Here is a 17,530-nt window from a genome sequence, read left to right on the forward strand (position 1 = left end):
TACTGCAAAATCCCCATTCCCTCCTGATCAGCTGGGACTCAGGAGGCAGAGAATAGATGGGGGCGAGGCCAGCCAGAGGTGGTATTTACCAGTTCTCCAAACTACTCAAAATATCCGCTACTGGTTCTCCAGAACTGGTCAGAACCTGCTGAATCCCACCTCTGGTTACAGTGTCCCACAGTCACGTAATCCCCTTTTGTAACCTTGAGACTGTCAGACCTTATTTTGATGGCGGTGTTTTTTTTTGAAACCCTTGACAGAGACGAGCAAAGGCAATGGGGAAGCCAGATTCGCTTAACAAATGTGTTACTAATTTAACAGCCGCAGCCATTCGCTTAACAACTCTGGCAAACGAAAGGTCGTAAAATGGGGCAACCCTCCCCTTCACAACGACCTCGCTTAGCCATGGAAATTTGGACACACATTCCCCTCAATGGCGGTCGTTAAGTCGATGGTTTCCTTTATACCGTCTGGTTTTTTTTTAAAAAAAAATCCGATCTCGCCTTTCATTCCGTAAAGTGTTTAGAAGGGCAACGGAGAAAGAAAAAAATCAAAGACATTGAAACGGGGCTAATTGCGTGACCCAACTTGATGGCTCTTGAAATGGTCTGCGTCACCGACCCCCTCGAGAGCCCAGTCTTCCATTTCATAAGTGAAGTGATTTGAGGGGCGGCAGCTATAAAACACTGGTGGAGAACTTCCCCAGAGCGTAGCAGGTTGGAGGCCTTTCCCTCACGAGGGAGACAATCCTCCTGCATCCCAAAATGAGGTCCTGGCTGTTCACCGTCTTTCTCTGCCTTACTGATAGAGTGCTGGCCAGCATCTTTGGTAAGTAAAGAGATACCTCTTTCTTTACAGGTGCCTTACCTTTAGAATAAAACTAATGGAAGCCTAGCATTGGAAGGGACCAAAGTGTTCTGACCTAAACTTCCCCAGCAGCGCAAGCTGAGTCCTCATCCCGATTAAAGCCCTTTTATTTAATTTACAGCGAATTCCTCTCCAGCAAACTCTTTCCTCTCCCACAGTCTTTCAAGATAGTTCAAGAGCCGAGGTGGAGCAGTGGTTAAATGCAGCACTGCAGGCTACTTCAGCTGACTGCAGTTCTGCAGTTCGGCTGTTCAAATCTCACCGGCTCAGGGTTGACTCAGCCTTCCATCCTTCTGAGGTGGGTGAAATGAGGACCCAGACTGTGGGGGCGATATGCTGACTCTGTAAACCGCTTAGAGAGGTCTGAAAGCCCTATGAAGCGGTATATAAGTCTAACTGCTATTGCTATTGCTATCAGATTCACGTTACTAAGTTAAAACTAGTGATTTAATTAACAATTCTGGCATGAACGGTCATAAAACACAGCAAAATCCACTTAACTGCCTCGCTTTACATCATGAATTTTAGGCTTGTGGTTGTAAGTCAAGGACTACTTGCAGTATGTTAAATATATTTCTCTAATTATTTACTAGTTTGCCAGCCGTACTGGTGGCCGGTTGGCTTCTGAGTGCAATTCAAGATACTGGCTATCATCTACGTAGGAAGCCCAGCATGGCAGAAGGCCTGTTTTACTTGTGGGATCATCTGTCTTCAAATATTTCCACCTGTCCAGTCAGATCAGCTAAATTGGATGTGCTCTGGGTCCACCTGTTAAGCAGAGTCACCTTCTGCACCCTTAGAAGTGGGCTTTCTGAGTAACAGGTCCTGTTTGAGAAACTATAACACACACACACACCGGAAATTTGCAACGATTCCACAGTTTTGCCTGTTCTCAGCCCTGGCTCAGAAGCAAACCCATAGCAGCCCACTCCTTCGTGTGTCTTTCTTCAGTCCTTAGGATAAAAAGTGAAAAAGAGCAAAGAGAGGTTAGGATACGAGGAAGGGATTTGCTACCATAACTTTGCCTTCTTCTGAATGTAGAGTATGAGGCTGAAACCCAGCCCCTTCGTCCATGTGAACTTCAGAGGGAGAAGGCCTTTCGTGATGGAGAAGACTACATCCCTCAATGCTCAGAAGATGGACAGTTTAGGTAATGTTGGCACAATTTCCAATTTCTTGGAAGAACGGTTAACTGCAAGGGGAGAAAGATGGGGATTTTGGTTCAGCACATCTGCAGTGTCCTAGTTTCAGGGGTGACATTCAGCCGGATTAGACTGGCTCTGGTGAACTGGTAGGGACTATTTGAATCAGTTCGCTGAACCGGTAAAAATCACCTCTGGTTGGCCCCACTCACACCCACTTAGTCACCTGCTTGGTTACCCACTTGCTCACCTCCTCGCCATTCACCCTTCCGGCTGCTCGCTCCGCTCTTCCGGCTGCTCAACCCGCCCACCCAATCCGAATATTTCTCTCTCCATTCACAGCACAGCTGCTGCAGCCTGTCCCATTAAGGTAGTCCCTGGGAGGGAGGGGGCTGTGGGGAAGATACCATAAAGGAAGCAGCAGCTCCGCTGTGAATGGCGGGAGAAACGTTCACCTTCTCTCTGCCACAACATTCACTACGAGCCCTTCTTGTGCCCATGCACACATTTTTTCCTACCGGGTTCTGTGGGCGTGGCTTGGTGTGTGTGTGGGTCATGTGACTGAGTGGGTATGAGTGACATCGAGTTGGCCATGCCCACTCAGTCACAGAATCCCTCCGCCACAGAACTGGTAGGAAAAAAAATTAAATGTTACCCCTGCCTAATTTGCCTATCACCGTGACCACCTAAGAGAAACCAGATATAACCAGGGCAGTGGTGGGTTTATTTATTTATTTATTTATTTGTCTTGTATGCCGCCCACTCCCGGAGGACTCCAGGCGGCTCACATAAGACAAGGGAAAGGGGGAAACGAGACAAAGACAACATATTAAAAACAAACCAACATTCACAATTTCCGTGGAGGTAGATGTTTCTCAGACCCCCCGGCCTGCTGGAACAGCCAGGACTTGGTGGCTTTGCAGAAGGCCGGGAGGGTAGTAAGGGTCCGGATCTCGACAGGGAGCTCGTTCCAGAGGGCCGGAGCTGCAACAGAGAAGGCTCTCCCCCGGGGAGTCGCTGGCAGATGGAATCCGGAGGAGACCTAACCTGTGAGATCTAATTGGTCTGAGAGAGGTAATCGGCAGGAGGCGGTCTCTCAGGTACCCAGGTCTGATGCCATGTAGGATTGCAGCCGGTATGCCCTGGTACAGGCATACCGGTGCCTGCCCGGAGCACCAGGTACCGTTCCGGTATGGTGCTCTGGAGGGCCCACCCATCTGCTCAAGCTCCTTACCTGTATTTGAGCTCTTCGGCGCTTCCATGCACAGAGTGCACGGCGCCTGCACGACGCTCCACCGAGCAGCTTGAGTGTTGTGGAGCCTCGCAGAGGCATCACAAGAGGTAAGGACACATGTGTGCGCTGCGCACATTCATGTAGTTGGTGCTGGGCCTCACTGCAACCGGTACTGGCTGGGGAATTCTGGAAGTTGAAGTCCATAAATCTTAAAGTAGCCATGTTTGGGGACCCCTGCATTAAAATGCTATCTGAGATACTTCTGATCTGGAAATACCCATAAACAAACCAGTCAGGAATTCTGGTAGTTGGAAGTCCACACATTTCAAAACTGTCGAGGTTGAGAAACACTGATTTAATTTTTATGGACGGTATCAGCTCAAAAAGGCAGTGACGTGCAGTCAGGGGAGGCAGAGGAGGCGGAGCCTCACCACTGTCATCATGAAAAGAAAAAAAATGTAAAAGGAAAAAGGCAAGAGCTGAGGTCAGGCTGAGCTAGTTGCTGCCAGAGTCACCATGGATGACTCTGCTTAGTGCTTAACTGTTTAAAAAAGCCTCTAAAAAAGTGTCAGAGCTCAGGCGGGCGAAAGAAAGAAAGCGCTTTAGACAGTGGGATGTCGGGGGAGAAGACTGCCTCACCAAACCATAAACCCCACCGCACGTCACTGCAAAAAGGCTTTGGCTCACTTCCTTCCTTACAGTGGCCCAGAGGATCAAAGCAATAGCAAATGAGCTAATGTTTGGAAAATAACATCTGATGCTTCTTACAAAGGCTTGTCAGTCTTAATGCATGTCTAAAAAGCGTAATAATGTTGGAAATCACTATTTTGTCCACCAGGAACATACAATGCAATAAAAATGGGATTTCCTGCTGGTGTGTCGATGAAAAAGGCATTGAGGTCACAGGCACTAGGCAGTCTGGATCGTCTCTGACTTGTAAGTTCCTCCTTGTTCTGAACTTTTATTTCAAAACACAAAGAATTGTGGTCTGCATTTGTGTTTATGTATGAGAGATAGAGAGAGAGAGACTCACCTCTCAGATATATTTCTTTCCTGCATTCAAGATACATTTTGGGACATATAGTGGTGTATATAGTGGTGTAACACCACATATAGTGGTGTTCGGACCCCCCCCCCCTTCTCCGTCCAGGAACGAAAGCCGAAACCAACGTAAAGGAGAATGTTTCTTTCAATCAGTCCAGACTCTTGTTGGCTGCAAGCCACATAAACAAAGAGATAAGCACTCTGGCAGCAAGTCCTACAAAACTTGGGAGCAATGCAAACTCTGGCAGCAATTCAGCCTGCCAAGTTTTTTTCTTGTTAGTCCTTAACATGAACGTTGACTTCTGCAAAAGGGTGCGGCACAAGCAGTCTCTTTTATAATCAGGAGAGGATCTTAATAAGCATCAGCTGAGCGTAATCATCTCCTATAATTACGCAATTGTTCTTGCCACGAGTAGCCCTTCGACGGTGTGCATCCCGAAACAACTCACAGGTGTTTTCCGGATCACTCCCTCTTGTCTCCTCCCCATTGATACAAGGCTCCGGCGCCACCTGGTGGCCAACCAGTCTCTCCTTGCCCTGCTCGGAGTCGGCACCCTGTCCAGGGTCCTCCACCTCCTCCAGAACCGACTCATAAGACCCCTCGCTGTCGGAGTCTGGCGGCAGCTCCAACGGCTCCTGCCGGGCCACAACACAGTGGGATGTTAATATTGTGACCCGCCAGCAGCCAGCAGAGCTGGCGGCAGATTCGGACAGTGAGGAGGTTGGGGAGGAACACGGGCCAGTCCTGGAGTTTGGGGAAGGCTCTGATGGGGGCTCTGCATCAGAGGTAGAGATAGGGCCAGGGCCATCCAACAGTTATCATTTGCCTTCGGTGTCGGATATCAATAACTGCCTCCTATCGCTGACCACCTCATGAGCAATCAGGTTCAAGCAAGAAGTTTTCAAAATGGTCACTTCAAGCATAGCTTGGTATGCAGCTGTCGTCTTCTCCCAGCCGGGTAACCTTGAAGCAGCATCTTGGGGAGATACAGAAGCTACTTTCGCTTTCCCTCAAATATCATGCTCCCATCCACTCTCCCCAGAGTTCACAGCAGACCAGAGGTGGGTTCCTACCAGTTTGCACCTATTCGGTAGAACCGGTGCGTCAAATCTACCGAACCGGTTAGAAGAGGTTCCACCAGTGGACCCGGAAAGCAGGCCACACCTACAGAAGAGGTTCCAAAATTTTTTGAAACCCACCACTGGTCCTTGGATATGATTATTCTACACTATCATGCTCATATTTATAAAACCCAGTGCCTCTGTGAAAGGTAAGGATGACTACTGCGTTTGTGGTGCAATCAGAACATTGCATGTGTTGAAGTTGTTTTAACGCAAACCAAAGATGCCTTTTAAAAAACAAGTTTACATCATATTCTTATGCATGCCAGTGCTGCGTGTGAGGTAATTTAAGGTGGTTCTGACAAGTGTCGTTGGCATATTCATATCCGGTCACATGGGCGGCAAGCCACTCTCATCCGGTCACATGGGTGGCAAGCCACTCCCACAAAGGAGGCCACACCCACATAGTAGGTTCGAACAATTTTTGAAACCCACTACTGCAGAAGATCCTCACTGCCTGGTAGCGAAACACAAGCAAGAGTAGGTTGGATGTGTTGGCTGACTTCGTGTTTTTTCCTGCTGTAGGTTTGTCCTTCTGCCAGCTTCAAAAACAGCAGATTCTGGTCAGCCGCTACATCAACAGCAGTGAAACTGCCTACATCCCACAGTGTCTGGATTCGGGTGACTTTGATCCCGTACAGTGTGACTTGGCTCTGGAACAATGCTGGTGCGTGGACAGCGAAGGGATGGAGATTTACGGGACCAGACAGAAAGGGAAACCAAGGCAATGTAAGTCATTAGTCAAAACATAATTAGGCGTTTAAACCAGAGGTAGTCATGCGAGATTCCGTTCCTTTCCTAACCAAGCTCATTCCCCATTGACCGATCCAGAAGGCAGGTTTCTTTCTTCAACGAAGTCTTCAGAGGCACATTTGAAAGGGGTGATCATATTCAGAGGCCGTCTGTTTTCACGACATGCTGAAACCAAGGCCTTTAAATACCAAGATTGCATTTGCAGAACTTCCTCAACCTAATTAGTTTTAACCAGGCTTCCCTTTTCTGGCTTAGTGAAATCTTCAAGCCAAGTCATTTCAAGGAATTCTTACTTTGAAGTACTGCAAAATGCAGAAAATTGGTTAAGTGTTCTGCAAAAATAGTTGAAGAGCTGAAGAGCTAAATACAAAATACGGTTTTATTTCAAGTTCCAGTGTCTGTTTTTCCTTCCTTCCTTCCTTCCTTCCTTCCTTCCTTCCTTCCTTCCCTCCCTCCCTCCTTCCTTCCTTCCTTCCTCCTTCCTTCCTTTTTCCTTCCTTCCTCCCTCTCTCCCTCCCTCCTTCCTCCTTCCTTCTTGCTTCCCATCCTTCCTCCCGCCCTCCCCATCCCTTCCTTCCCTTCCTTTCTTCCCTTCCCTTCCCTTTTCTTCCTCCTCCCTTCCTCCATCACTCCCTCACTTCTTCCTCCCTCCTTCCATTCCTTTCCTTTCTTTCCCTTCCATTTTCCTTCCTTCTTTTCCTTCCTTCCTTCCTCCCTCCCTCCTTCCTTTCTTCCTTCTTGCTTCCCCTCCTTCCTTCCTTTCCCTTCCCTTTTCTTCCTCCCTCCCTCCCTTCTTCCTCCCTCCCTCCATTCCTTTCCTTTCTTTCCCTTCCATTTCCCTTCCCTTCCTTCTTTTCCTTCCTTCCTCCCTCCTCCCTCCCTCCCTCCCTCCCTCCCTCCCTTCCTTCTTGCTTCCCATCCTTCCTCCCTCCCTCCTCCCCTCCCTCCTTTCTTTCTTCCTTCTTGTTTCCCTTCCTTCCTTCTCTTCCTTCCTCCCTTCCTCCATCCCTCCCTCCCTTCTTCCTCACTCCCTCCATTCCTTTCCTTTCTTTCCCTTCCATTTTCCTTTCCCTCCCTCTCTCCCTCCCTCCCTTCCTCTTCCTTCCTTGTCATCATTATCTTTTTAACCTGTCAGTCATCCTTTCTCTTCTCAAAGTTAGAAAAGCAGTGAGAAATAGATGGGAATAAACCAACCTTCTTGATAAAGAGATGAGAATGAGCAATGGATACAGGATGGGGAGGAAATCTCTTCTGAAATCTCTTTGAAAAGTTTGACAACTGATATTTTGAGAAGAAAGAAGTTAGAATAAACAAAATATTTTTGCTTGTCAGGTCCTGGCCGGTGTGAGATCCGAGACCGCCGCATTCTGCATGGCGTTGGGGAAAAGACCCCTCCTCAGTGCTCAGCTGATGGAGAATTCCTGCCTGTCCAATGCAAGTTTGTCAACACAACCGATAGGATGGTCTTTGATCTCATCCATCATTTTAACAGGTAGGAAGGACTTTTTGCAATGCTTAGTGCCTAGTCCTGCCATTGAGGAAGATAGAAAGACATTCTAAGCCCAGTAAAAGCACCATGAGTTGAGATAATCTCGACTATCGGTGGTGATACGTTTGGAAGGAGACTTGAACATAGTTCCAAGTGAAATACCCTGATTCAAAGCTGATATTTTCTCATATTTAATAGGAGGGAATAATGATCTAAGTAATGCAATCATGGAAAGCAGAACTTTGAGGCAGGTAGATTCATCAAAGAACAATTTATTGGATACATCATATTGGCACAACAGGTGAAAACCGACTGGGAATGTTTCCACTGTTTTCACCTAATTAAAAAAAATGAGAATTCCCCCCCCCCCCTTTCCACAAGTCATCAGTCACATTGTCCAATTGAGGTGCTGGCTGGTTGCCTGGTAACTTTGCCCCTCCTCTCCCCAGCTACCTGTTGGCATGTCCTTGGTTCCCACAGGAAAACGTTTTGCTTTGATTATAAAACCCCAGCTATTTATTTTCCCCCTTCCCTATCTCTTCATCTTCCTTCTGGAAACCCTGAAGCCTCCAAGATAGCCTCAGCCAGGCTCACTTCGGGGTTAACACCCATATTATTATCACTTCCATTTCCCATCCCTCAAAAATAAGTTGAAGACAATCTGTGAATAGAACAAAGAGCGTCCTGTTACAGCTTAATTCCTGAAGCATGAAAATCTGTTTCTTGAAAGGATCATTCTCTGGTCTGTACATTAGAATATAAACAATAATATGCTAATCATATATCAAAGGAGTGGCCATAATGTCCCTTGCTACATCATGGAAAATCTCAAATCTATATTGAATTTTCTTTCTTTTTTCTTTTTTTAATTCCCAAACATTTTGAATACAGTGTATTGTCAGGGCATATCAGTTACAAAAGAAAAACAAAGAGAGAACAAAATGAAATATTAACAGGTATACTGGTAACAATAGTAATAATATATCAGAATAGGTTTAGCTCAATTTCTGTTTATATTAGCTTATTCATAATTCTGTTAATTATATTGGGATATTTATAATTATAAACCACCTTTATATTTAATTCATGCTTAGCAATAATCTTTCATCATCTAATTTCTACCTCTTATCTCTAACCACTCATAAAATCTATTCCATGTCAAGTAATATTCTGTGTCTTCTTTGCCTTTTATTTTTAAAGTCAATCTATCCATCTCTGCACAGTCTAATATTTCCTGAATTGCATCCTCATCTGATGGAGTGTTCTCATTTTTCCAATACTGTGCAAATACAATCCTTGCTGCTGTCAGTACATGCAAAACTAAATATATAGTCCCTTTATCATAACCCACCATCATTATACCCAACAAAAATCTATACTGAATTTTCTAATGGCTGGATTTCTTTTTCAGATTCCCCAAAGCGTTCTTAACATTTAGTTCCTTCAGAAATTTGTTCCCTGAAATCAACGGATACTGTCATTGTACAGACAGCCTTGGGAGAGAACTAGAAGATACAGGTGAGCCTACCTGCAAGAGCCTCCTAAAAGTGAAAACTTAGTAGGTGAATACCTTTTGCCTAGCAAAAGGTTCCATATTTTTCGGAGTATAAGACGCACTGGAGTATAAGACGCACCAAGATTTTGAAGAGGTAAATTTTAAAAAAGTTTTTGCACTCTGCAGGCCTCCCAAACGCTCTGCACGCCTCATTTTTTTTGTGAAAAACGGGGCATGCAGAGAGTTTGAGAGGCCTACAAAGTGCTCCTGGGGGCTGGGGGGGCAAAAATGAGCAAAAAACGGTCCATTTTTTCGTGAAAACGCACTCCCCCTTTTTTGGGGGGGAAAACAGAGTATGCATAGGCTTTGGGAGGCTTGTAGAGTGCTCCTGGGGTCTGCGGGGGGCAAAAACAAACAAAAATGGCCCGTTTTTGGCTCATTTTTACCCTCCCCAGCCCCCAAGAGCACTTTATAGGCCTCCTAAACCCTCTGCAAGTCCATTTTTGTGAAGGGGGTGAGGTTTCGGGAGGCCAAAAATGCTGCATTCACTGTATAAGACGCACCCGGATTTTCACTCTCTTTTTTTGGTGGAAAAAGGTATCTTATACTCTGAAAAATATGGTAAATCTGGTTTGGAACAAGAAGAGATCCAAGACTATCCAAGCCATGATCCTCTTCAAAGACGGGAGGAAAGAGCACAAGCGAAACTTAAATCCAGACGAAATGGAGGTGCTTCCCATCAGTAGGAAATTGGACTTGAGGATAGACAACCGATTTGGGTTGGTTTGAGCTCCATCTTGATGTCATTGAATTCTAGCTGTTGGTTTTGCAAAGGAAAGCATTTTTGTGAGCCAATACATTAATAGCAATAGCATTTAGACTTATATATTGCTTCAGAGTGCTTTATAGCATGCTCCGAGTGGTTTACAGAGTCAGCATGTTGGCCCCAACAATCTCGCTCCTCGTTTTACTGACCTCGGAAGGACGGAATAGCAATAGCAATAGCAGTTAGACTTATATACCGCTTCATAGGGCTTTCAGCCCTCTCTAAGCGGTTTACAGAGTCAGCATATCGCCCCCACAGTTTGGGTCCTCATTTCACCCACCTTGGAAGGATGGAAGGCTGAGTCAACCTTGAGCCGGTGAGATTAGAACCGCTGAACTGCAGATAACAGTCAGCTGAAGTGGCCTGCAGTACTGCACTCTACCCACTGCACCACCTCGGTTCAATCAACCTTGAGCCGGGGATTCTATGGACCAGATGTCTCCAAATATTCCAACCTTGCGCTATCCCAAAGGTGCTTTTTTCAAGAGGCAACTGGACTTTCTGGTTTTTCTTTGAAGACGTCTCGCTTTTCCTCCAAGAAGCTTCCTGAGCAGAGTTGAAGCAAAACATCTTCAAAGAAAAAACAGAAAGTCCAGTTGCCTCTTGAAAAAGCACCTTTGGGACAACCATGACCTGGATGATGGAGAACCTCCATAGACAACCTTCTACTATTTCTTTGAGTTGTTCCATGCTCTGGCTGGTGTCAGCTTTGATGGTGTCCAGCCACCATGTTCTTTGGAGGCCTGGTTCCCTTTTTCCGATAGCTCTTCCAAGCATAATTGCTTTCTCCATAGAATTCCTCCACATGATGTGGCCAAAATAAATGAGACTCAGTTTTGTGACTTTTGCCTTCCAGTGACATGACTGGTGTGAGCTCTTCCAGTACTTGCTTGTTAAAATCCCCTCCGCTGTCCCGAGACATAAATTTGTATAAATGCATTTAATGTACGGACAGTCCCGTTTAATTTTGCAGAAGTTTTGATCTTCTAGCCAGTTGACTAAGTTTATCTTTTAAATGAGGATTTAAAATCAGGAGTGGGATTCAGCTGGTTCGGACAGGTTTGGGTGATGTTCATTTTAACCTGGTTCGCCGAACCGGTGTTTGCAACGACTGGCTGATCCCCGCCCACCCCACTCCGCCCCTCCCAGGAGTCTCCACGCAGCCCATTTTGCATGCCAGGTAAGTTCAGGGTCCGTGCGGAGGCTATGTTAGGGCGAAAAACAGACCTAGTGAAAGTATCAGAAATGAGTCAATTTCCAGCCTCCGGAGGGCTTCTGGAGCCCAGGGGAGGCCATTTTCACCCTCCCGGAGGCTTGAGGAAAGCCTCCGGAGCCTGGGGAGGGTGAAAATCCCACCCTGCCCCTTGTAGCAGGAAGCCAACTAGGCCACGCCTCCATGGCCACGCCCACCCAGCAACTGTGCAGAGAACTGGTTGCTAACACTTTTCAATCCCACCCCTGTTTAAAATGGATTCTTCCCGACATAATTGCTTCCCCCTCTCACCCACACCGCCTGATACGGCCAAAGTAAATGAGATGCAGCTTTGTAATCTTTGCCTTCTAATGTCCTATCTGCTGTTATGCCCTCCAGTACTTGCTGATTAGTCATCTTTGCCGTCCTAGGATCCATTTGATGTATCCTAATCAAATAAAAAAGAAAAGAGGTTTGATTAGCGGAAGGGGAAGCTTCTCTTTTTTTAAATTATTATTATTTTTTCTTTTTTTATTTCTCTTCTTTTTTTTGTGTGTGTGTAAATGTGTTTTATTTTCCATTTTCATTTTTGTACAGTCACACATATACTGTACAGAACCGGGGCCATATAACATTAAACAATAAACACAGCCATTCCTCTTGTCAATAATACCCCCCAAAATAGAAACCCAATGTACCTCTTCGACCCTCCATACACCCTTTCTTTCGCCCCCCTCCAACTTTCCGTCTTCCCACCATCATTCCCCTCTACCCTACTTCCCCTCCCCCTCTACCACGCCTCTCTCCCCATACACTCCCTCCCTTCCTTCTCACTCTCCCTCCAAGCCTCTCTCCCACCCTCTCTACCCCTCTTTCTTCTATCCCTCTACTCCTCCCTTCGGTGTATTTCTACTATCTATTAATATATTCAGCTTGTCCTATTTTTACACTGGAGTTAAAGAGCAACAGTATACAAGTGCAATCGTGTTACTTTAAAATCTAGCACATACTATATATCCCCCCTCCCCCCCCGACTTCCCAGAGCCCGTACACGGTGTAGATTTTTAACAAACATAGTCTAAAATATATTAAGACAAAGGAAATTTAAAAAAAAAGAAAGTCAATAACATCTCTGCGTTGAACTCAGCTTCTTCCTGTTGCACAAACTTTGAGCAGTTTAAATTATTCCTAATCTTAAGCATAGGCTATCTGGAATTTCTTAGTCCCGTATTTGTTTTGTGTATAGTCAATCCATTTTTTCCAGTCTCGTTTGGGGGCGGGAAGGGGAAGCTTCTCTTGAAGGGCTCTTCTAAAACGTTCTCTTCTTTCCCAGGCCTGGAAATGTTGCTCGAAAATGTGTACGACACTGTTTTTGCGTCGCTGGAACCGGTTCCCACCTTTGCTGAAAGTAGCATGTACAGGATCCTACAGAGACGTTTCCTAGGAGTACAGCTGGCAACAACGGGCAGATTCAGATGTACGTGTCAAGGTTCCAGCTGAGTATGATAGAGATGATCTGATCTTCTTATGCAGGGCTTTATTGAGTACATCATTTTGGCACATCCGAAAGCAAAACCAGATCCAGCTATTTCCCACACTAACCTGTACAGTTCAAGTATAGATTCTCCCTCCCCCTATTTAAGCCAGGTCACATTGTCCAATTGTGTTTCGTACTATTGTTGTGAGAAAGTCTCTTTGGCTCTGGCAAACACCTGTTGAAGTGTCCTTGGTTCCCATGGCTGTTCTCTCGTTGCCGAGAGTGTACATTCCATTCTGCTTCTCCCTCCCCCTCGGGGTGGTTGGCAAGCTGAGAATCGAAAATGGCTGAAACAGCAAAAGCAAATTTTGAAGCTTGACAGTCTGTAGCAAAAAGTTCTGTGGGTTTAGAAAACACAAATCCAAAGAAGGCAGGTGTTGTGGCCCAACAGCAGCCGGCTGAGCTGTTGGTGGAATCTGACAGTGATGAACACGATGGGACTGCCCTGGAGGCTGAGGAAGACTCTAGTGGGGTGTTCGGAGTCAGAGCAGGGATTAGAGAGGCCAGTGAGGAAGAACAGAGGGAGGTTGTCCCTGACGTACATATGCGTAGGGCTGAGAGGAGGAGGGAGCAGCTTTGGAAAAAGGCTCACAGAAGGAAATAGGAACAGGTGGCTACTGATTGTCCCCTCCCGGAGAGCTTATAGGTGGGGCGACGGGAGGGGAACTTTGCTGGAAACAACACTTTACTAATCCAGGCGTAGTGAAAGATGGGGAGAATTTCATGAGTTCAAGCCTTGTTTTCATAGAGATAATTTTCTGGGCTCCTAGCCAAGGGGTTGCTTATCTCCCTCCTTAGTTGTGGCAGACAGCCAAGTCTGCGTCAGTATATATCAGAGGCTTGGGACAGAACAGCAGGTCAACATCTACAGCTAATCCTCGACTTATAACCATTTGTTTAGTGACCATTCAAAGTTTCAACGGCACTGAAAAAAATGACTTATGACTGGTTTTTACACTTACAGCCGTTGCAATATCCCCCATGGTCACATGATCAAAATTCGGACACTTGGCAACTGTCTCATATTTATGACGGTTGCAGTGTCCCCTTTGGGGACCTTCTGACAAGCAAAGTGAATGGGGAAGGCAGATTCACTTTATGACCGTGTCACTAACAACTGCAGTTGTTCACTTAGCAACGGTGGCAATAGGAATAGGAATAGGAATAGGAATAAGTTTATTTATAGGCCGCCCTTTTCCCTGAGGGGACTCAGGGCGGCTAACAACTTATAGGGAGGGGGATACAAACAGTAACATATAACATAACACATAATTAAAAAGCAAACAACATTCATTCAACATTCGGGTGGGGGCGGATCAAATCTTTACCCCCAGGCCTGGCGGGATAGCCAGTTCTTGAGGGCTGTGCGGAAGGTCTGAAGGGTGGTGAGGGTATGAATCGCCACGGGGAGATCGTTCCAGAGGGTCGGAGCTGCCACTGAAAAGGCTCTCCTCCGCGTAGTAGCCAGCCGGCACTGGCTGGCAGATGGCACTCGGAGGAGGCCTAATCTATGAGATCTAATCGGTCTCGAGGAGGTGATCGGCAGGAGGCGGTTGTAAAATGGGGGCAAAACACATTTAACAACTGTCTTGCTTAGCGATGGGAATTTTGGGCTCAGTTGTGGTCATAAGTCAAGGACTACCTGTGTCGTTCTTTGTGGGATGAGATGGTTCTCCTCCTATTCCACCCATAGTAGTTGAACAGAGGATTGTTCTTATTTTTATTGATTTATTGTTATATTTCTCTCCCTTCTCTCTCTCTCTCTCTCTCTCTCTCTCTCCTTCCCTCCCTCCCTCTGTGTGTGTGTGTGTGTGTGTGTGTGTGTGTGTGTGTGTGTATGTATGTATGTATGTATGTATGTATGTATGTATGTAGCAGTGGTGGGTTTCAAAAATTTTTGGAACCTCTTCTGTAGGTGTGGCCTGCTTTCCGGGTCCACTGGTGGAACCTCTTCTAACCGGTTCGGTAGATTTGACGAACCGGTTCTACCGAATAGGTGCGAACTGGTAGGAACCCACCTCTGGTAGGTAGGTAGAGATAACGATAGAGATAGAGCACACCACACACACAGTTATATTTATATCTAACTGTGTGTGTGTGTGTGTGTGTGTGTGTGTGTGTATGTTCAACAGTAAAAATGCAGAATATGGAGCACAGCCAAATCAATACTGGTGTAATTAAAATCCTAAAGTCCACTGGCTCAAGTTTTCTTCTTCCTGAATTTTTCCATTAGACCGATTTTTTTCAGGATATTTTTCAGATACAGGAACAAATGTCCACGTGAATGAAAAATTGGTTCTCTTACACTTTGTAGTTCTTTTCTTTTGAAGGCCCCTCCAAGTGTGAAATAGAGTATTTCACTGCCACTCGTTTTGAGGAGGATTATAAACCATTGTGTGAAGATAATGGTGCCTACAAGCCAACACAATGTCAACTGAATGGAGAATGTTGGTGTGTCGACAGCAGAGGACAGGAGATCCCTGGAACAAGAAGGAGAGGACAGAAACCGATGTGTGGTAGGTTAAGCCAGAAACATGCTCATCAAGGATTTTCATTCCTAACTTAATGTTATCTCAAAACTGTAGAAAAAATCCTCCAAATATCAATTGCAATGCAATAGCAGTGAATTTCTTCTTTCTAAATTCCCCAGAAACATATAACCAGGGGTGTCAAACTCAATTTCATTGAGGGCCACATCAGGGTTGTGTTTGACATTGGGGTGGCCGTGGCCAGAGTGGGCATGGCCAGCTCGACGTCACTTGTGTCAGGTGGTGCCCCAAGCGCTCTGTCAGAGAAAACAGACTCCCAAGCTCCGTTTTTGGCTGTGACAGCCTCCTGAAACCCTCTGCCAGCAAAAATGGACCTTGGGATGGCCACAAGCTCCGTTTTCACTGGCAGAAGCACCATGGTCTGGTCCTCCACCCCATTTTCAGGGTGGTCCCACGGGCCAGATCTAAGCAACCTGTGGGCCGGATGCAGCCCATGGGCCTTGAGTTTGACACCCTTGATTTAACTGTTCATAAGGATAAACAAATGCTGGACCTTGGCTGATCCAGCGGAGTTACTCTTATGTTCTTAAAATACACAGAGATAAAGGTTTTCCCCCCTCCTCTTCTCATTAGTTTGATGAGAGTATTGAAACAAAACTCCAAGAAAGGAAAGCTGTTCTATGTAATACGATGCAGATTTATTTTGTGGAATTTTGGGCCATCTTTAGGGGCGACCTCCAGTTTGGAGGGTTTTCGAAGAGAACAAAACACTTCAAGGAGGATAGGTCATTAATGGCTGCTAATCTTAATGGATCATCACCTCCTTGATCACAAGTAATTTACTTTAAATATTAGGTGCTGGGCTGCATCAACTGAAAGAAGTTTCATTGTAGGAGAAAAGCAGACAGAGGTGGGGTGGAGTTAAATGAGTCATCAGTCTAGAATCATTACAGTCCCACATGTAGACTCCTGGGAGGGGTGGGGCAGGGTGGGCAGGGCCAGCCAGTCCTGGCAACTACTGTAAAATTAGCATCCGGTTCACCCAAACCGGTTCAAATTCTACTGAATTCCACACCTGACTTAGACCATTTGTATACCTAACAAAAATATGTCTGGCTTATAATCTAAATGTAGTTTTAACATTTTTTTTTCTAACCATGTATGTATTCTTATCCAATAATTCTTTGTTTTCACACATGTCCATCACAGATGATCATATGGGCCTGGTTCTTGGCCTCTTCTTGTGTCCTTCATAATAATTAACCTCCTGTTATCCTTTCCTTTGTCTAGACAAGGAGCCCACCTGTGTCTCGGAGAGACTAGTATCTCTCTCCAGGCTTTTCTATGGCCCCGTTGGACATTTCAGTCATAACAATTTGTTTTCTGCTCCTCAAGAGCCACGGAAGATCATTGGCTCCTCAAGATTTTGTCCCTTTCTATTCAAGGACTTTTTGGTGGGCTCCACGGAGCCGTCTTCCATCTCAGGGGGTAACAGCGCCGCTCAGCTCTTCACATACGAAACGCTCCTCGGCGAAGCGGTTGGTGGGATGTTTCCCTCCCGAGAACTTGCTCAGGTTGCTCTACGGTTCACCAACAACCCCAAGAGATTCCAAGAAAACCTTTTTGGTGGGATGTTCTTGAAGAACCTTGCCCAGTTTAACCTGACAGGAGCTCTTGGTCCCAACAGCAAATTTAATTTGGACAAGTATTTCCAGCAAGTTGGGATGAGAAGCGGATTCAGTGAACTGGCTGGTCAACTGTTGCAGGGAAGCTCCCAGGAGAAGTTCAACCTGAGCCAATCTCTTGTTGACGGCTTTGGACGTACGGTTAATTTAGAGGACAACCAGAATGCCGTCAAATTCCTTGCTTCTCTTCTTGAGGCCCCCGAGTTTTTCACTTTTCTGCAGCATGTGATTTCTGTGCCAGAAACTGTCACCAAAGATTTAGGCGATGTGGTGAAGATTCTGTTGAAAGCAAGAGACTGCACGGAAGAGGACAACGATGCCTTCGTGCCAGACTGCACGGAAGATGGGAACTACAAGGAGATCCAGTGTAAGAGAGGGGAGTGTTGGTGCGTAGATTTAAGGGGGAAAGAAATCCCCGGATCCAAAGTACGAGGGACAAAACCGCGGTGCCCTACAACGTGTGAAAAGCAAAGGGCCAGTCTGCAACTCTTAATTAGAGACCAGCCTGCAGGATCTCAGATGTTCGTTCCTTCATGTACCAAAGAAGGGAAATTCCTGCCAGTCCAGTGCCATGGGAAAAACTGTTTCTGCGTCAATTCAGAAGGCACACCTGTCCCAGGGATACGTACCAATTCTGGAGACCCCATACAATGTA

The 17,530-nt window shown here is 46.0% G+C and overlaps 1 protein-coding gene across 1 annotated transcript in view; it reads left to right on the forward strand.

Moving 5' to 3' along the window:
- Window positions 1-1,895: 1,895 nt before the first annotated feature.
- TG (thyroglobulin) overlaps window positions 1,896-17,530 on the forward strand; it is a gene marked incomplete at its 5' end in the record, with an annotated part of 167,551 nt that continues 151,916 nt past the window's right edge. Inside the window, 8 exon segments of the mRNA XM_032222300.1 lie at window positions 1,896-2,017; window positions 4,082-4,179; window positions 5,935-6,138; window positions 7,495-7,654; window positions 9,063-9,169; window positions 12,498-12,641; window positions 15,032-15,217; window positions 16,481-17,527. Coding sequence (XP_032078191.1) covers window positions 1,896-2,017; window positions 4,082-4,179; window positions 5,935-6,138; window positions 7,495-7,654; window positions 9,063-9,169; window positions 12,498-12,641; window positions 15,032-15,217; window positions 16,481-17,527 — 2,068 coding nt within the window.

This window comes from Thamnophis elegans, chromosome 8, assembly GCF_009769535.1.
Source record: "Thamnophis elegans isolate rThaEle1 chromosome 8, rThaEle1.pri, whole genome shotgun sequence".
NCBI lineage: Eukaryota > Metazoa > Chordata > Lepidosauria > Squamata > Colubridae > Thamnophis > Thamnophis elegans.